The following is a 21,012-nucleotide window of genomic DNA, read 5'->3' as shown; positions in this document are numbered from 1 at the left end:
CCAGCCTCTCCTTATAACTTAATCCATCAAGTCCCGGTAGCATCCTAGTAAATCTTTTCTGCACTCTTTCTAGTTTAATAATATCCTTTGTATAATAGGGTGACCAGAATTGCACACAGTATTCCAAGTGTGGCCATACCAATGTCTTGTACAACTTCAACAAGACCTTCCAACTCCTGTATTCAATGTTCTGACTGATGAAACCAAGCATGCTGACTGCCTTCTTCACCACTCTGCCCACCTGTGACTCCACTTTCAAGGAGCTATGAACATGTACCCCTAGATCTCTTTGTTCTGTAACTCTCCCCAATGCCCTACTATTAACTGAGTAAGTCCTGCCCTGGTTCAATCTACCAAAATGCATCACCTCACATTTGTCTAAATTAAACTCCATCTGCCATTTGTCAGCCCACTGGCCCAATTGATCAAGATCCTGTTGCAATTGGAGATAACTTTCTTCACTGTCCATTATGCAACCAATCTTCGTGTCATCGGCAAACTTACCAACCATGCCTCCTATATTCTCAGCCAAATCATTAACATCTGGAAGATTAACCAGGGAAATCATTAATATAATTGAACTGGAAGATTAACTGGGGATATGCGGTGTAATGTAGTTCTCCAAACTAATTCCTGGGCCATTCCCCAAAAACCCCCCCTTGGGTTTCAAAGCATAGGTTTTATACAGAAGCTACAAGTCTCTACCTTCTATTGGAAGCCATTAGATGAGGGTTCATGGACCAATGTTGAATTGTTTAAGGCCAATTAACAAAAAAAAAATTTCCCGCTTACAGTAGTAGATAAATGTGCTTAAATTTGGTCTTTGTCAGTTTTAAAAGTAAAGCTTGGTTGTGCGATAAATGCTACCTCTGAATGAGCTCAAATGTGGCAGCTCAATGGTGTTTCTCAAAGTGATCTAAACAACTGTAAACAGGGGAATCTCGAGCCTCCCTTTAAACATCGTCTTGCCCTCAGTGAGATTTCATGGGCACTAGCTATCTTCAGATCTTGCCCAAGTGGCGAGTATTCATGTGCAAGTCTAAGCCATTTCAGCAACTGGAAGAGATGGAGGAATGATCCAGAGTCAAATACAGAACCTGTCCTCAACCAATACATGCATAAGAGCAGGGTTCACCGCACAGTAATTGGGATTGGAAATCTGGAACCACTGTGGCCCGGGGGGGACTGAGGAATTTGGGCCAGTTGCACTACCCACTCATCATGTCCCCCGGGGCAATCAACTAACTTAAGCACCGACGAGGAACTGAACCGTGAACTTTTCCTGATGGCTTACTCCTGCTCCGATTGCTTATGGTTTTGTGATCTTTCTGGCCAAAAGCATGGTTCAGTCGCTGCACCAGAGTCGTGATCAGGTTCAGACCTTCCACTGTGCCTCGCTGAATGATCTGTGTGCCCCCTATTTGAGCAGAAATGTGTGAGAAGGTCATCGTGGAGATGAAGGGATGGACAAAAGCAGAACGAGACTTGATCTCTGGCCAGGGCGGGAAATGCCTTTCTGAGATGAAGCTTGGAATCCATAAAGCAGTTCTGCCAAAGCTCCAATAGTTCATTTCTGCGCCTGTCAAATTCAAGCTTCATTGGAGTTAAAACAAAGCAAATTTAAAAATATACCCAAAATTCTCACCACATCTGTGGACAGCCACTGTTCAATGTCATCCATTAGATTTGTCTGAGTGACTGGAATCTGTTACACATAAATGGGAAGGGCAGGAGGAAGTTAAACAACAATCAAAACTAAATGATTTGAAAATAATAAAATTGGCCGTTAAAATTCACATGTAAGCAAGGTATAAAATTCTCTTTTTTAACTAGCGCTCCATATAGCAGGTTAATTACAACAACTTTCCATTGAAGAATTTGGAAGACGTCAATTTTTTAAAAATGAGATTCTAAAGAATTCCTTCTGGAGCAGCTGCATCTCCAGCAACTTTATACCTTGCTTTCCAAAAACAAACTGATAAAATTATAGTCAGCTTCACCACACAAACATACACATCACTGATTGGACACAATATTCCAAAATAAAAAGTAAATTTAAAATCAATGTTTTAAAAAGCTGAGGAATAGGGCCAGCATGGTAAGAGAAGGTGATGATGGAACCATCTAAAATTTGTTTCAAGATATCCACCCAAAAGGCTACAGGAAGGATTTAATTAATCTCACACTTATCCATATGGACAGCCTGTTCATGCACCACCTTCTCTTTCCACTACTGGGTGTTCAACTCTGCGGAAGTGACACCTACCTCTTTTGTTGCAAAACGGAGCAAGGCCAGAGCTTGCTGATTTGGTGTTCCCTCATCTCACCACCGAGGACTGAAACTTACCCGAGGCAAGGATGGTCTGACTGACAACTAAGCCTGGAGACAGCAGTCAGGGGGATCAGCTGCCGCAGTTAGACTCCACGAGTAGATAGCAAGCCTGTACATCAGGACAATCTGGATCTGGACATTAGCGTGTTGTTAGGCCAAAGAACCAGCTGAACACTTCTCAACACAACCAGTCACAGACTTGCCCTCATGTCCTCCTGGCCAATACTCAGCCATTTAAAAATATCATTTATGTGATTTCTTTTTTGTGCTGGTCAAGGTGAGAATACAAAGTTCTCAAGCTAAACACAGAACTGTTTGAAAATGTAATACTCTGGAATCAAATCTAGTGAACCTCCTTTGGAGGTGGATGGGTCAGAGATGAGGGGTTTGTCGTATGAAGAGAGATTGAACAGTTTAGGCCTATGCTCTCTGGAATTGAGAAGAATGAGGGGAGATCAAATGGAGGTATTCAAGATGGTAAAAAGGTACGGATAAAGTAGATGTGGAGCGGATGCTTCCTCTTGTGGGGCATTCTAGGACGAGAGGTCATAGTCTTAGGATAAGGGGTAGCAAGTTTAAAAGAGTGTTCATAGAATCCCTACAGTGCAGAAAGAGGCCATTTGACGCATTGAATCTGCACCGACCACAATCCCACCCAGGCCCTTTTCCCATAACCCCACATATTTACCTGCTAACCCCCCTGACACTAGGGTCAATTTACTATGGTCAATCAACCTAATCCGCAAATCTTTGGACTGTGGGAGAAAACCCACGCAGACAAGGGGAGAATGTGCAAACTCCACACAGACAGCGACCCAAGGCCGGAATTGAACCCGGGTCCCTGGCGCTGCGAGGCAGCAGTGCTAACCACTGTGCCACCCAGTTGAGGAGAAACTACTTCTCCCAAAGGGTTGTGAATCTGTGGAATTCGCTACCCCAAAGTGCAGTGGATGCTGGGACAGTGAGTAAATTTGAGGAGTTAGACAGATTTTTAATTGGTAATGGGTTGAAGGGTTATGGGGAGAAGGCAGGAAAATGGGGATGAGGAGCATATCAGCCATGATCGAATGGCGGAGCGGCTCAATGGCCTAATTCTGCTCCTATATCTTATGAACTTGATGTGATTAATGTCCAGCAGCACAAAACTTTGAGCCACAGCACAGAGTAGCTGAACGGCTATTAGGATTTGGATTGAACTGCCTCAACACTCGTGATAAAGGGCTTGGAAGGGATTATCATCCTGGCGTCAGAGAGCTTTGAATAGAGGGCTGAGAGATTGAAAGTGGATACTGACCCATTTAAAATGGTCTCGTCCACCATTGATATCGTCTCAAAGGCTTCAGGTTGAGCACAGTGGTAGCATTTTGAGACACTCTGGACATTATAAGCTTTTGAATAAAATTCTTAACAACATTATATTGCAGCAGCGCTGGATGGTCACAACCTTCAGGTCCGCAGTGCAGGAATCCTGAAGAAGAGGTCAGATGCCAAAAGAGAAAAAGTCCACAGCCAATACATACACTGCTTTGCTTTGGCAGTGGCTCTGAACTCCTTTCATTGATATCTGAAAACAACTAATAGAATTGACATGCATCTCGCATTCTGAAAGCTGCCCATATGCATAACACCTTACACAGTGAGGAAGGTCACATTTCAGATAGGGCAAGGAAAAATTATTTCACAGTAATTATTTGAAATAATCACAAGTTGAACAGAGTTTTAAAACAAATGATTGATAAAGTAACAACTGGACAGAATCACCCGGCCAACACAAATGATCCAGCTTTGGAACCAGCAGGTACAGAAGATGTCCTCAAATAGCCTCTACTTCATCAAATGTTCAAGTGAAATGATTGCTTGTTGAAAAACTCACTTGTTCCCAGTAAAGCAAATTAGAAACAAGCTTGCTCCAAATACCAAAAAGCCAGACAGAATGGATTGAGAGTTATATAACCCAGGACACAGACAGTATTGAGGGATTTCCACCGGCCTGCATTTACACAGTTAACAATACTTTAGAAATGTTCCCAATGGTGGGAGAGTCCAGAACTAGGGGGTCATAGTTTGAGGATAAGGGCTAAATCTTTTAGAACTGAGGGGAGGAGAAATTTCTTCACCCAGAGGGTGGTGAATGTGCGGGATTCACTACCACAGAATGCATGTTCAGGTCAAGATGTTGCCTGATTTCAAGAAGAAATTAGATATAGCTCTAGGGGCTAAAGAGACCAAAGGATAAAGGTGCAGTGTGGATGGGGGGGAAATCAAGATATTGAATTTGATGATCAACTATGATTAAAATGAATGGTGGAGCAGGCTCGAAGGGCCGAATGGCCTCCTCCTGCTTCTAGTTTCTATGTTACGTTTCTATGCCAATACTTTCCATTCTTTGAATACAAGAAGAATTTTACAACAAAATCAATCAGACAGGAGAGAGTTGGGCAAAACGATTTAGCAACGTTTATTCGTAAAAAAAATAAAGTGACATTTGCAAAGTGATTTTTAAAACAAAGTAAATCAGATTTCTTCAATTGAGTTGTGTGTTCGATTGCAGGAAGGTGCAGTAATGGAGGAGGAGAAAAAGTTAGTCAAGGTTCCTACCCATCTGTGATAGCCATTGACTTCTGGAATTCAACTTTGGAAAGAAGCCCCTTTCCTTGCCTCTCATCAACCAGATAAAATTCAATGGCTCAGATCTCACAGATAAAGTACAAGTCCATGGAAGTGTGAAGGCTTGGTTTGGTGATAGGGTGCTGGTGGGGTCTAATGGTGAATATTTCTGGTTTACCTTTCCCAATTCCTTCACCACCTTACAGTCCTCTACGGAGTTATTTCTTTGTAGCTTCCTTTCCAGACTAAAACAAAACACATTTCTCCTTGCAGTTAAAGCTATGAGGAACAAAGGAACAGGAGGATGTGCTGATAGGGTGAAATGGGATGAGAGGAGGCATGGCTGGAATATAAGTACCAGCACAGACCAGGTGGACTGAATGGCCTGGCACGGAGCTGCAGGTACACAAACGTTGTCAGTTGTAGTAATCCTGGCTCTGCATGTGAGGCAGGGGAGGGAATCGAGCAGGAATATGGGCTTCGAGGTCAGAGTTGGAAGGGCAGGTGGGGAGAGCTGGATGGCAGGGGTTTCACTGTCCCAAGTGTTCTGGGAACGGGTTTTAAAGCCCCCAGACTGTTTCAATTTGATGTAAAACACAAAGGAACCAACAGCCAGCGTCATCTCAGGCACGCTCATCACCTCATACTGTCTGTGGCATCACCAAACAGCCCACAGGTCAAGGCCCTGAAGGGTAGTAAATGAACCAGCCAGAGAACATGGTGAACTCTCACCATTCCTTGGTTTAACATCCAGTTGTCTATCGTTCCGTTTGTGTGCTCATTCAGTGAATTTTCCGTCTGATTTCAGAGAAATTATCACTCAGTAAAAACAGGTTGATACAACTTTAAAATTCTATATTCAACTCACCTGTGTTGTAAGGACAGTGTTCATTGAATTTTCATAGAATCCCGACAGTGCAGAAAGAGGCCATTTGGCCCATCGAGATTATACTGACAACACTGCCGCCCAGGCTCTATCCCCATAATCCCATGTATTTACTCTGCTATTCTTCCTGATAAGAAGTTTAACAACACCAGGTTAAAGTCCAACAGGTTTATTTGGTAGCAAAAGCCACACAAGCTTTCGGAGCTGCAAGCCCCTTCTTCAGGTGAGTGGGAATTCTGTTCACAAACAGAGCATATAAAGACACAAACTCAATTTACATGAATAATGGTTGGAATGCGAATACTTACAACTAATCAAGTCTTTAAGAAACAAAACAGCATGAGTGGAGAGAGCATCAAGACAGGCTAAAAAGATGTGTATTGTCTCCAGACAAGACAGCCAGTGAAACTCTGTGGGGGTTACAAATAGTGTGACATGAACCCAATATCCCGGTTGAGGCCGTCCTCGTGTGTGCGGAACTTGGCTATCAGTTTCTGCTCAGCGACTCTGCGCCGTCGTGTGTCGCGAAGGCCGCCTTGGAGAACGCTTACCCGAATATCAGAGGCCGAATGCCCGTGACCGCTCTCTCCACTCATGCTGTTTTGTTTCTTAAAGGCTTGATTAGTTGTAAGTATTCGCATTCCAACCATTATTCATGTAAATTGAGTTTGTGTCTTTATATGCTCTGTTTGTGAACAGAATTCCCACTCACCTGAAGAAGGGGCTTGCAGCTCCGAAAGCTTGTGTGGCTTTTGCTACCAAATAAACCTGTTGGACTTTAACCTGGTGTTGTTAAACTTCTTACTGTGTTTACCCCAGTCCAACGCCGGCATCTCCACATCATTCTTCCTGATACCAAGGGGCAATTTAGCATGCCCAATCCACCTAACCCACACATCTTTGGAGTGTGGGAGGAACAGGGAGAACGTGCAAATTCCACACAGACAGGTGGAATTGAACTTGGGTCCCTGGTGCTGTGAGGCAGCAATGCTAACCACTGTGCCACAGAGAGTGTTCTTCCATCCTTTCACGGGACGAGTGTGTGACTGGCAAGGCCAGCATTTGTTGCCCATCCTGAACTGACCTAGAGTCATGCTCTTTATAAAATTAAGTTATTTCTGAGCTATGTAGGTCAGGAGGACACAAATCTGCTGAGTTATTTGGTCTCAGCAATAGGGACACTGCAATTCATTGCAGTCTCTGGCAAACTGCTCCTGCTTGCGAAACAACAACCCTAACCAAGAACTTATTTGCATAGCTGCCAGGTTAAGGACAGCACCAAGCTCAGATGTGATTTTCTCAACAGCTGGAGGGGGGTTTACTGATACCATCAATATCCACAAAGATCACTAGGCCAACGTATTAGAGGTTAGAATTGCCATCGAAATGTGCTCCTCAAGGAATTAATGTCTTCCGGAGAGAAGATTGGAATGTAATCTAAAAATGCTTAAAGTAGTTATCAACTTGAATATCCTTTTGTTTACATAGTGAAAGGCAGGATGCAGGCGAAGTCCTGTTCATCCATCACCCCAATACTCGCTAACATACATTGGCTTCCAGTCCAACAATGCCTTGGTTTTAATCCACAGTCTTGCCCTTCCACTTGGCTACAACTGTCCCCCGCTCTGCAACCCCAAGAGAACTGAGCATTCCTCCGACTCTGGTCTCATATGCATCCCCAATTTGTTTCAGCTGTTTAGGCCCTCAGCCCTGGAAATCTCCTCCTTTATGACACTTGTTTAAACTTACCTTCACCTATCCGAATTTCTGTGGGTCAGTATCAAACTCTGGGTAATAACATCCCTGTGAACTGTTTTGGGAGAATCACTATGTTGAAGGCACTATATAAACTTGAAACATTTTTGTTATTTTCTAATGAAAATCTCTCTCAGAAGAATCCTACAGTGCAGGAGGTCGTCATTTGGCCCATCGAGTCTGCACCGACCACAATCCCACCCAGGCCCGACCCCCTTACATTTACCCTGCTCGTCCCCCTGACACCAAGGGGCAACTTAGCATGGCCAATACACCTAACCTGCACATCTTTGGACTGTGGGAGGAAACCCACGCAGACACGGGGAGAACGTGCAAACTCCACACAGACAGTGACCCAAGCTGGGAATCGAACCCGGGTCCCTGGTGCTGTGCGGTAGCAGTGCTAACCGCTGTGCCACCGTGCCCCCCCCCTCCCCCCTCCCCCCCCCCCCCCACTCCTCTCAAGCTGTAAATGACGATTTTAAGAGAAATTATTTTATGATACTGATCTCCAGGATGTTAGTTTATAGTTTATAAAGATTATTTATTAGTGTCACAAGTAGGCTTACATTAACACTGCAGTGAAGTTACTGTGAAAATCCCTTTGTCGCCACACTCCAGTGCTTGTTCGGGTACACTGAGGGAGAATTTAGCACAGCCAATGCACCTAACCAGCACGTCTTTGGAGTGCGGAAGGAAACCCACGCACACATGGGGAGAATGTGCGGAAGAAAACCCACGCACACATGGGGAGAATGTGCAGACTCCCGCACAGACAGTGATCCAAGCTGGGAGTCAAACCCGGGTCCCTGGTGCTGTGAGGCTGCACTGTGCCGCATTTATCAGATATTGCTGTAATTTTTTGGTTACATGTTCTAGTTGGTAGACTCTTCTTAAATAGAATCTGTAGACTGTTTGCTGCACTGCTCTGTTCAGAGAATTGTTTGCTGAAAATAGTGGTGTCAATAGACACTGTTCCTTTACCACTGCTCAACATCTCATCTATTGCAATTGGAAAACATTGTCTAGGTGCTGAAGACAGACCCAAATTCTACCAATCTGTGGCACCATTGCATTGGTCAACCAGCTCCCTCTCCTCTCAGGAACAACACGTCAGAATATTTAAAAACTTCCAAATGTACAAATTTCATCTGTACTTTGAAAATAAAATGAGAATATACTTAAACAACGATCAGATCCCCTTTGTTTTGGAAGAGCACTAAATTAAATTAAATTTCTCAATGATTTTGATGAAGTGAAACTCACCTTGCTTAGGCAAATGCAAAACAACTGGATCAAATCCTCAACTTGGAGAATATATCAGTAGAAACTTACATTCTAATACTTAATGAGCTGCATATAGGAAATAGATTTGAAATAACACTCACTGCTCCGGTGTTCTGCTGTCGAGTATCCAGTGCTCCCGCCAGCCCTTCAATTGCCTGTGGTTCTTCATATTTTACACTGGAACAGAACCAACATTCTCCAGTTAGCATGTCCTTGTTGATTAATTAGACTCCATAACCAGTGGTGGGGCCAGTTAGCTGGTTCGTGATGTTTAAGTTTACTTAGTGTCACAAGTAGGCTTACATTAACACCGCAATGAAGTTACTATGAAAATCCCCTAGTCGCCACACTCCGGCGCCTGTTCGGGTACACTGAGGGAGAATTTAGCATGGCCAATACACCTAACCAGCACGTCTTTTGGACTGTGGGAGGAAACCGGAGCACCCGGAGGAAACCCACGCAGACACAGGGAGAACGTGCAGGCTCCACACAGACAGTGACCCGAGCCAGGAATCGAACCCGGGTCCCTGGCGCTGTGAGCAGCAGTGCTAACCACTGTGCCACCGGAAAAGAGTGGGTCCAAAATTAGTATTTTAACCTTAAATAAGGGCAATTGTATGAGAATGAATGTAGAGCTAGCTGCAGTGAACTGAGAAATGTGACTGAGTACTGTACACATTATTCCAGATGTGGTCTCACCAGTGTCCTGTAGAACTTCCCTACTTTTGTATACATCCCCCTTGCAATAAACAATAATATTCTATTAGCCTTCCTAATTATTGTGTTTACTTAAAATATAATTGCAAATTGTTGATGGAACACAAGTAACTGCTGATCACTTGGGAACATCACAGGATAGCCAACACTTTACTGAAATAAAAATGGAATAAATACTCTGGATGCTGGAAATATAAAATTTAAACAGGTTCTTTTCACAACTGAGTACTGTACTCAGTCCAATACTTGTCGCGTCAACATGGATCTTAAACAGATTGCTGAAAAAGAGAAACGTGCCACCAAAGTTTTCGCCTTGCACACATCAAGACAGATGCAAGAATATCAAATTTCAAAGGGAAAAGCAGTTTATATTGCACGAGAAAAGGGTGCTGACTAAATGATAGAATCCCCACAGTGCAGAAAGGGGCCATTTGGCCCATTGAGCCTGCACCGACAACAATCCCACCCAGGTCCTATCCCCGTAGCCGCACGTATTTACCCTTCTAGTCTCCCTGACACTAAGGGGCAATTTAGCATGGCTAATCAACCTAATGATGTGGAGATGCCGGCGTTGGACTGGGGTAAACACAGTAAGAAGTTTAACAACACCAGGTTAAAGTCCAACAGGTTTATTTGGTAGCAAAAGCCACACAAGCTTTCGGAGCTCTAAGCCCCTTCTTCAGGTGTGTGGGAATTCTGTTCACAAACAGAGCTTATAAAGACACAGACTCAATTCCAACCATTATTCATGTAAATTGAGTCTGTGTCTTTATAAGCTCTGTTTGTGAACAGAATTCCCACACACCTGAAGAAGGGGCTTAGAGCTCCGAAAGCTTGTGTGGCTTTTGCTACCAAATAAACCTGTTGGACTTTAACCTGGTGTTGTTAAACTTCTTACTGTAATCAACCTAACCCACACATCTTTGGATTGTGGGAGGAAACCGGAGCACCCGGAGGAAACCCACGCAGACACGGGGAGAATGTGCAAACTCCACTCTACACAGAGACACAGTCACCCAAGGCCGGAATTGAATCCAGGTTCCTGGCGCTGTGAGGCAGCAGTGCTAACCACTGGTTTATTTATTGATTGTCAGCCAATCAAAAAATGAGCTGATGAGTTTGAGGCAAATGAGACCTCTCGTCCTAGAACGTCCCACCAGCGGAAGCATCCGCTCCACTGGTGACAGAATTGGCCATAAAAGTCAACAGTAAAGAACAAATAGGATAACGGCAAATCAGAAATTTTTTTAAGGATACTAGGTTCGTTTTGAAAGTGATTGGATTGAAGTGAAATTGTGTTTTAATTTCCTCAAGCAAAATGCTGTTTTATATCCCACTTTAATCAAGAGGTTCAGATGACACCTTTTGGTCATCTGTCGTAACATCTTACAGTCTTTGAAATTCAGAAGGTTAAGGGGCGATCTGATCAAAGTTTTCAGGATATTACGAAGGGGAACATATAGGGTAGATAGAGATACTATTTCCACTGCACTGGAGTCTGGGACTAAGGCACAGCCTGAAACTTAGAGCCAGGCCTTTCAGGAGTGATGTTATGAATTGCTTCTAAGTGCAACGTTTGGTAAAAAGTTTGGAACTTTCTTCAGCAAATAATCAGTTACTAATTTAAACCGGAGATTGATGGAATTTTTGTTAACCAAAAGGGTATTAAGGCATATGGGGCAAAAGTGGTATACAGAATTTAAATCTCAGATCAGCTATGATTTCATTGAATTGTGGAACAGATTAAAGGGGATAAATGTTACTCCACTAAAGCACAGGTGCACAGCTTAATTTGCATACAGGCCATTCAGCCCATCAGCTACTTAGAACCTTTCACCCATTTTGTGTTATCTATACAATGTGCACACATTCAAGGGCAACAGGACAACAGAAGTGATGCTATAACTATGCCAAGGAGGACCACATGGTCAAGTATCACACTGCTATCAAACCAGTTCCTCTATTCCAATGCAAAAGGCAAAAGTAAGCTAACAATTAATTAACTCTTGTTGACAGTAAAGTTTCATCAATGCTGTAAAGTTTATTTATTAGTGTCACAAGTAAGGTTTACATTAACAGTGCAATGGAGTTACTGTGAAATTCCCCTAGTTGCCACACTCCGGCGCCTGTTCGGGTACACTGAGGGAGAATTTAGCATGGCCAATGCACCCTAACCAGCACGTCTTTCAGACTATGGGAGGAAACCCACGCAGACATAGGGAGAATGTACAGACTCCACACAGACAGAGACCCAAGCTGGAATTGAACCTGGGTCCCTGGCACTGAGAGGCAGCAGTGCTAACCACTGTGCCGTCCCTCCGCTGTGTGCAGTTAAAACTCAAAAAAAGGTGACACTGAGCATTTTGAAACCCTAATTAAACAGATTTGCAGTAAATTGTCCAAATAAAGGTTCAGCATTTATACTTGCAAAACCTTTCAAACACTCAGGACATCCGACATGGTTTCACAGCCAAATAATTATGTTTCAACAGAGTCATTAGACATACACAGCAGCCAATTTACAAACCGCAAGGTCCCACACCCAGCACAGAAATAAATTGTCAAGTATTTAATTTGATAGAATGCGATAAGGATCAATGTCAGGAGAACCAGAAGAAAGGGCTTCAATTTCAGATCAAATCTAAAAGACAGCGTCGTTCTCCCTCAGGTCAGTCTAGATGAAATATTCAAGCCTTGAAGTGGGACTTAAATCTATGATCTTCTGACTCAAGAGGTGATGGGGTAACAAATCCAGAATTCAGGTGTCTGATATCCAACACAACATTGAGATCATTTCAATCCCCATCTTAGGCTTTAGGTACAGCCTCTTTTAAAGTGATACTCATCATGCCACAAGAGTCACATGACATGAAATGACACATGTTCCTATGAAGTGACGCACTTGAACACATGGCAAGTCTTCCTTATATTGACCTTTCACCTCATCTTTCCCTTCCAATTGCACTTCCTCTTCTGAACACACATAATTATGCTGAAACTGATCTGGAGGCAATGGACATTCCCAAGTAGCCAACTGGTCACTCTCCAACTGTGAGCGAATGTTATTGGCTACTAGGCAGCATTACAACCGTGTCCTTTCCAGCAGTCAAAGAGACTCAAGCGGGAGCCCTTGCTGACTCGTTACTTGCTAATCTGGTGGGGGTGGGAGGAAACCATGGAACTAAACAAAACCACACTGCCAATCATGGAATCTTACAGCACAGAATTAGGCCTGTCATGCCTGCTGACTCTCCGAAACAATTATTCAATTAGTCCTGTTCTGCCACGCTATTTCCACATAGGCCTGCAAACTGTTTCCAATTCCCTAATCCAATTCCCTTTTTAAAAGTTACGATCAAACCTACTTCCACTGCTCTTCCACGCAAAGTATTCCAGCTCATTCTCACCTCATTTTATAGCAAATAAATCAATCTGATTTCTATATAAATGGAATCAAAGGGCTCCTGGTTCACAGCAAGACAACTGAATTCAAATCGAACTGGTCATGGTACACCTCAATACCCAAGACAGAGCTCCCAGTTCAAAAAGCCTGCAATTAGGAAGGGAGACATCGGACAGATCTACAGTTGGTGCATGATACAGAATCAAGAACAGGAGAGTTAGAGGCACTGTGCACACGTAAGGCAACTTTAGTAGCAGGCACAGAAAGTCATGCATTACTGCTTCTAGTCCATACATTCCATCTTTCGCTTATCCATTGAATAGGGCTGTTGAGCAATTTACTTCAATATTTAAAAATATTTATTCACACAAGTCTCAAAATGAGTCCCAATAAGTGTGGTAGCTATTCATACAAAGTAACTCTTGGTCTGTTCACCAGAGTGAAATGAATAGGTTCATAGAACAGGAGGAGGCCATTTAGCCCATCCTTTCTGTGCCAGTGCTCTGCAAGAGTTAGTAACACTCCCCCACCATTTCCCCGTAGCACTTCAAATAATTACCCAATACCGCTGTGAAAGCCATGACTGAAAATGGCAGTTCATTCCAGACCCTAACCAATTTCTTATTCCCGTCACCTTTGGTTTGTTTGCCAGCCACTTTAAATCCTTGTCCTCTGGTTCTCGGCCCTTCTTGCAATGGGAACAGATTCTCTCTATTTCGGCTCCTCATGATTTTGAGCACTTTTATCATATCTCTTCTCAACCTTCCAAGGAGGACGAACCCAACTTCTCCATCTATCAACATCATGGAAACCATTCCTATTCTGCACCCTCTTTAATGTCTGCACATCCTAAGGGACAGCTGGACAGCAAGGTGCACACCAGGGATTACTGCAAGGGGTGCCTTGTCCTCCATGATTGTCTGGTCATCCATTCCCTCTTTGCAAAGCCTTTCCTTAAAACAGAGCTCAAGCTACGGGAGCTGGCAACACTTCGTACCCTTGTGGCGGCCCAGGACGAGAAACATTCCAGAGTTCCCCCCTGGAACGGGCTGTTAATTCCACAGTATTGAGATACCCTGCCATGGTGGTAGAGCCAAATATCACAGATGCATTTATGTACTAACTAGATAGCCACGAGGGAGAAAGGAATAAAAGCATATGCTGATGGGGTTAGATGAATAGGCTTGTGTGGAACTTAAATGGTTGACACTAGGCCAATTAGGCCCAGTTGTGTGCTTGGACTTTCATGTAATTCTACATAAAATAATGGGGTGGCACAGTGGTTAGCACTGCTGCCTCACAGCGCCAGGGGCCCGGGTTCGATTCCAGCCTTTGGTCACTGTCTGTGTGGAGTCTGCACGTTCTCCCCGTGACTGCGTGGGTTTCCTCCGGGTGCTCCGGTTTCCTCCCACAGTCTGAAAGACGTGCTGGTTAGGTGCCTTGGCCATGCTAAATTCTCCCTCAGTGTCACCCGAACAGGTGCCGGAGTGTGGCAATTGGGGGGATTTTCACAGTAACCTCATTGCAGTATTAATGTAAGCCTACCTGTGACAATAATAAATAAAACATTAAAATATGATTGTATACGTTGGGAGTTAACAAAAATCTATATATGTCAGAGTCATAGAGATTTACAGCATGGAACAGGCCCTTCAGCCCAACTTGTCCATGCCGCCTTTTTTTTTTAAAACCCCTAAGCTAATCCCAGTTGCCCGCATTTGGCCCATATCCCTCTATACCCATCTTACCCATGTAATATGTACACATGCAGAATCCGTTATCAACTTGAGGATTCTAAAATACTGGAACTTTAATCAGCCATTTTACCCAACTGCAGTTAACAGGATCAATGCATTAGAGAAGTAACATTTCGGATGAAAATCTGTATCATTTGCTCCAAACTCACCTAAATAAGTAGTGCAGTATAACAATTCCAGGACCTCGATCAAAACCATTGCTGCCGTTTTATAAGCTCGAGCCAAGTTTCAAAATCACATGTTCTTAAACGAAGGACTCAATCAAACCCATTTCATCTTAGCCCAGTCCAATTCAAGGAGGCTGGGCTGGGCCTATTGCGGTTAAACTTTTCAAAGAAGTGGGGATCCGTGAACGGGCCACCGTGAACAATGGCGTCAATGAAGAAGAAAAGTGCAACGATTAACAGACTGATGAGGAAAAATGGTACGAAGGGCTTCAGGCATTTCAAATACATCTCCGTCAAAAGCCAACAACTAGTAACTACTTTGCAACTGAAGGAGCTTTTTCACACGACAGGTTCAAAACAAAAATAGAACGCCTGAAAATAGACCCAAGCACACGTACACGAGGATTAAATTCAGAGATCTTGCATTTCTTTGAAATGACACTTCCAAATACTTGCATGGCTACACATGCTGCTTCACATGCTTTTGCTGTTTGGCAAGGGATTGAATTTTTATTGACTATTCCAGCTCATTGCACAGGATTCCCTTTCGAGATCTATTTCTTCAAATGAAGTTGATGTTCCTACCCAAGATAAGTTCCTCCCTCTTCTTTCACTCAGAGTTACCCAGCATCATTCCCTATTTAAGAGGTCGGGCACAAAATCTGCTCTATGTCATAAGAACATAAGAAATAGGAGCAGGAGTAGGCCATCTAGCCCCTCAAGCCTGCCCCACCATTCAATAAGATCATGGCTGATCTGAAGTGGATCAGTTCCACTTACCCGCCTGATCCCTATAACCCCTAATTCCCTTACCGATCAGGAATCCATCTATCCGTGATTTAAACATATTCAACGAGGTAGCCTCCACCACTTCAGTGGGCAGAGAATTCCAGAGATTCACCACCCTCAGAGAAGAAGTTTCTCCTCAACTCTGTCCTAAACTGACCCCCTTTATTTTGAGGCTGTGCCCTCTAGTTCTAGTTTCCTTTCTAAGTGGAAAGAATCTCTCCACCTCTACCCTATCCAGCCCCTTCATTATCTTATACGTCTCTATAAGATCCCCCCTCAGCCTTCTAAATTCCAACGAGTACAAACCCAATCTGCTCAGTCTCTCCTCATAATCAACACCCCTCATCTCTGGTATCAACCTGGTGAACCTTCTCTGCACTCCCTCCAAGGCCAATATATCCTTCCGCAAATAAGGGGACCAATACCGCACACAGTATTCCAGCTGCGGCCTCACCAATGCCCTGTACAGATGCAGCAAGACATCTCTGCTTTTATATTCTATCCCCCTTGCGATATAGGCCAACATCCCATTTGCCTTCTTGATCACCTGTTGCACCTGCAGACTGGGTTTTTGCGTCTCATGCACAAGGACCCCCAGGTCCCTCTGCACAGCAGCATGTTGTAATTTCTTTCCATTTAGATAATAATCCAATTTGCTATTATTTCTTCCAAAGTGAATAACCTCGCATTTGTTAACGTTATACTCCATCTGCCAGATCCTCGCCCACTCACTCAGTCCAAATCTCTCTGCAGACCTTCTACGCCCTCCACACAATTCACTTTTCCACTTATCTTTGTGTCGTCTGCAAACCTTGTTACCCTACACTCAGTCCCCTCCTCCAGATCGTCTATATAAATGGTAAATAGTTGAGGCCCCAGTACCGATCCCTGCGGCACGCCACTAGTTACCATCTGCCAACCAGAAAAGCACCCATTTATTCCGACTCTCTGCTTCCTTTCGGATAGCCAATCCCCCAATCCACGCTAACACCCTACCCCCAACACCGTGTGACCCAATCTTCTTCAGCAACCTTTTGTGAAGCACCTTATCAAATGCCTTTTGGAAATCCAAAAACACCACATCCACCGGTTCCCCTCCGTCAACCGCACTAGTCCCATCTTCATAAAAATCCAACAAGTTCGTCAAGCACGACTTTCCCCTCATGAATCCATGCTGCGTCTGCTTAATCGAATCATTCTTATCCAGATGGCCTGCCATTTCTTCTTTAATGATAGATTCCAGCATTTTCCCAACTCGTTAAGCTAACCGGCCTGTAGTTACCCGCCTTTTGTCTATTTCCTTTTTTAAACAGCGGCGTAACATTAGCCGTTTTCCAATCCGCCGGCACTACCCCAGAATCCAACGAATTTTGATAAATAACCACTAACACACCCGCTATTACCTCTGACATTTCTTTCAGTACCCTGGGATGCATTCCATCCGGGCCTGGGGACTTGTCCACCTTCAGTCCCGTTAGTCTACCAAGCACTGCCTCCCTGGTAACATTAGTTGTATCGAGTACCTCTCCTCCTACCAACCCTCTATCGTTAATATTCGGTAAACTATTTGTGTCTTCCACCGTGAAGACCGACACAAAAAAATTTAAAGTTTCAGCCATTTCCTCATTTCCCACTATTAAATCTCCCCTCTCGTCCTCCAAGGGTCCAACATTCACTCTTGCCACTCTATTCCTTTTTATATATTTGTAAAAGCTTTTACTATATCATTTTTTATATTTAGAGCTAGCCTAGCTTCATAACCTATCTTTCCTTTCTTTATCGCTTTCTTAGTCGTTCTTTGTTGTTTCTTAATCTTTTCCCAATCTTCCGATTCTCCACTATTTTTGGCCACTCTGTACGCATCGGCCGAGTGTCACACTCGGGTATCCTGTACAAGAGGCCGAGGAAAGTAGAGAAGGCACCCATGGCCAGGGAACGCTGCCGAAAGGTGGAGACCCCCTCCCCCGCAAACATCACCCCGCTAGCCGCGGACTGACAGGGAAACTCCACCCAACCTCATCCAATACCCTGTTCCACTCCAAGTGTCTTCAGCATAGCCATCCTCCATTACCCTGACTCAATAACTGCTTGGGAGTGAAGGAATGTTCCATACTTCCATGAAGAAAAGCTTCCTGACCTCATACCCAGTGGCCCAGTTCTAATTTTAAGGTATCTCCTCAGGTGGATTTTACCAATCAGAAGAAATAATTTCTCTATCAATTCCTTTGTCATCTTAAACCCCTCAATTAGATCCCTTAAATCTTCTTCTATGCAAACTTTATTTATTAGTGCCACAATTAGGCAATTAAGTTACTGTGAAAATCCCCTAGTCGCCACACTCTGGCGCCTGTTCGGGTACACTGAGGGAGAATTTAGCACGGCCAATGCACCTGATCAGCACGTCTTTTGGAGTGTGGGAGGAAACCGGAGCACCCGGAGGAAACCCACGCAGACACGGGGAGAATATGCAAACTCCCCACAAGACAGTGACCCAAGCTGGGAATCGAACTCAGGTCCCTGGCGCTGTGAGGCAGCAGGGCTAAGTACTGTGCCACTGTGCTGCCCCAAGGGGTAAAGCTTAGGCTATGCTATCAATTCAACCCTTCAACAGATTCTGGTAAATCTGTGCTGATCAAAAGATGTTCAAAATGTTAAGCAGGATCTTATGGGGTAGATACAGAGGAAATTTTCCCTTGGGGAAATCAGGAGCAAGGTGACACCATCTTAAAATTTGAGCGAGGCCATTTAGGAGGGAAATCAATTAGCAATTTTCCCACACAAGGGGTAGCAGAATCTAGAATTCTCTGCCCCAAAAGGCTGTGGAAGCTGTTTACCAGATGCCAGCTCAGGATGTTAAGGAAGCCAGCCTGTCTTCAACACGATATTCTGAGTTAAGTGCAGACTATTTTCTCCTACTCACTAGTTCCAATATCTGTACCTTAACCTTTCACCAATTACTATCAGCTGCTCTTAATCACAACTATAGCACGAACACAATTGTCACAGCATTTGCAATATTAACAGATTCCCTTATTTCTTGAGAGAAAATTAACAAGACAAGATTAAGAACACTGAAAATAGAAATAAATCTTACACTCCCAAGACTTACATCTGGGGCTTCCTTCTTTTAAGACCAATATCTTCTCACTCAAAGCATTTCTTTTGGTAAAACAGTCAGACAATTGATGGCTTGTATCTACCCATTTGTGTTTGGAGATTTGCAGAAGGTGATGGCCTAGTGGTGTTATCGCTAGACTATTAAAGCAGAAACTCAGCTAATGTTCTGGGGACCAGGGTTCGAATCCTGCCACGGCAGAATTTGAATTCAATAAAAAAATATCTGGATTTAAGAATCTACTGATGACCATGAAACCATCGTCGATTGTCGGAAAAAACCCATCTGGTTCACTAATGTCCTTTAGGGAAGGAAATCTGTCGTCCTTACCTGGTCTGGTCAACATGCGACTCCAGGACCACAGCAATGTGGTTGACTCTCAGCTGCCCTCAGGCAACTAGGGATGGGCAATAAATGCTGACCAGCCAGCGACACCCATGACCCACGAATGAATAAAATATATTTCTTTTTCTCCAACATTTGTTTCAAACCTCGCAACATCAATTCTTAATCTCATCTCATTCACATTTTTTCCCTCAGTTCAGAATGAGGCCTTTCAGCCCATCAAGTGTGCACCAATCACTATCCCACCCAGGTCCTATCTCCATACATTTACCTTGCTAGCCCCCTTGACACTATGGGGCAATTTACCATGGCCAATCTACCTAACCCAGACATGTTTGGACTGTGGGAGGAAACCCACAGAAACACAGGGAGAATGTGTAAACTCCAAACAGACAGTCACCGGAGGCCGGAATCGAACCTGGGTCCCTGGCGCTGTGAGGCAGCAGTGCTAACCACTATGCCACCGTGCCGCCCATATTGTCGCCCTTGTCGAGAGAGTCCAAATAGCAATTGAGCCAATAAACCCACTGCAAAGTTGCAATCACCATCCAACACCACACGGCTGAATGAATCAATGACCAAGATGCTTACCACTGAACTCGGGCTACCATTAACAAATACAATTCCTTCAGGTCAGTCACCCTCATCGTTCAGTGTCAGAAATGTCCGTATCGTGCGTTACCTCAAAGACTCCATTCTTGCACTCTGGACAACTTGCTGCATAGATGATATTTTGAATCACATTGAAAACACCTGTTAATCATTCTCTGTCAATTTCTAGGGTTCATACACCTATGGTTACCATTCCAGTCTTGCTTTCTGTCTGATCCACAACACAGCTGAAGGTGCCACCCGCCTCAGGCAGCAACTCTTGTCTTCATACAGGTAGTCGCAAAATTCAGCAACCATGGAGTCCTCTGTTCTTTGTATCACTGCCAAGTTATCGGTTTGTGACCTGATGGCAGCTGGGAATGATTGCTCCCCCAGAAGATGATTTTTATAGGACAGCAGCCATTTAGTCTACAGGAGAATCAGTTCCATAAAAGTGAACTCCCGTCAGTATCAGAGGTCTGGTCCTCACGAAATCCGTGCACGATCCAGTAACTCGAACGCAAGTACAGATCCAGAGATCTCTTTGTCAATCTCTTACACAATCTATCAAAGACCATTATATACTCCACCATGGATGGATTGTCCACCTTAAATTTATCAAAAGTTGACAACACCCAAATGATCTTTTGGAAGCCTTTCTTGTAAATCCTATCCATAAACCATAAAGAGCCAATCCCTCTTCAGTATGCAAGTCACCCTAATCCAGCTCTGAAAATATTTTATTTCTAGTCTTACTTTCTTCCTCCTACTGACAAAGCCAAGGCCATACCTTGCTTTCTCTTGGATAATGAAGTAACCAGAGTCCACGTTTCCACCTCATTTTTCCTCTGCTCATTCTCCGAAAGAAAAGTGGATAATCAACCCTCAGCCATTTTGTACCAGAGGCTGTGGGGAGCATTACTTTCATCAGGAGAGAGAGAGAGAGAGACGTAAATTTCTTATTCAGTTTTCAACATCCATCTTGATTTTAGTCCTCTGATAATGTGCTAAGCAGGCATCTGGTAGAGGAAGAAGCTGGAGCCAGTCTGCTTTCAGCACACGATATACTTGGTTTTCTGTGCATTTTTTCCCCCTTCCGCACAATTTCTCCCCACACAGGTGAGAACAGGCTCTTATCCATGTGCCCTAACCTTTCCCCAATTAATATTAGCTGCTCTTAATTACAGCTAGAGAATGAACCCAATTGTCACAGGATTTACAACATTAACAGATACAAGGGACCAATTGGCTCTTTCAAGAC

The 21,012-nt window shown here is 43.9% G+C and overlaps 1 protein-coding gene across 3 annotated transcripts in view; it reads right to left on the bottom strand.

The window, feature by feature from the left end:
* Positions 1–21,012, bottom strand: part of LOC144509162 (TOM1-like protein 2) — a 115,841-nt gene that overhangs the window by 10,111 nt on the left and 84,718 nt on the right. The window contains exons 12-14 of one of the 3 annotated variants that reach the window (XM_078237583.1): positions 8,969–9,044; positions 5,672–5,737; positions 1,646–1,705 (exon numbers count right to left, since the gene is read on the bottom strand). In XM_078237583.1, the coding sequence (XP_078093709.1) occupies positions 1,646–1,705; positions 5,672–5,737; positions 8,969–9,044 (202 nt within the window). The remainder of the gene's footprint in view (positions 1–1,645; positions 1,706–5,671; positions 5,738–8,968; positions 9,045–21,012) is intronic. The other 2 variants (XM_078237584.1, XM_078237585.1) reach the window with 2 other exon arrangements.

Source organism: Mustelus asterias, chromosome 21 (assembly GCF_964213995.1).
Source record: "Mustelus asterias chromosome 21, sMusAst1.hap1.1, whole genome shotgun sequence".
In the NCBI taxonomy this organism is placed as follows: Eukaryota; Metazoa; Chordata; class Chondrichthyes; order Carcharhiniformes; family Triakidae; genus Mustelus; species Mustelus asterias.
The sequence above is the reverse complement of the archived record's forward strand: the minus strand, read 5'-3'. Positions and strand labels throughout refer to the sequence as shown.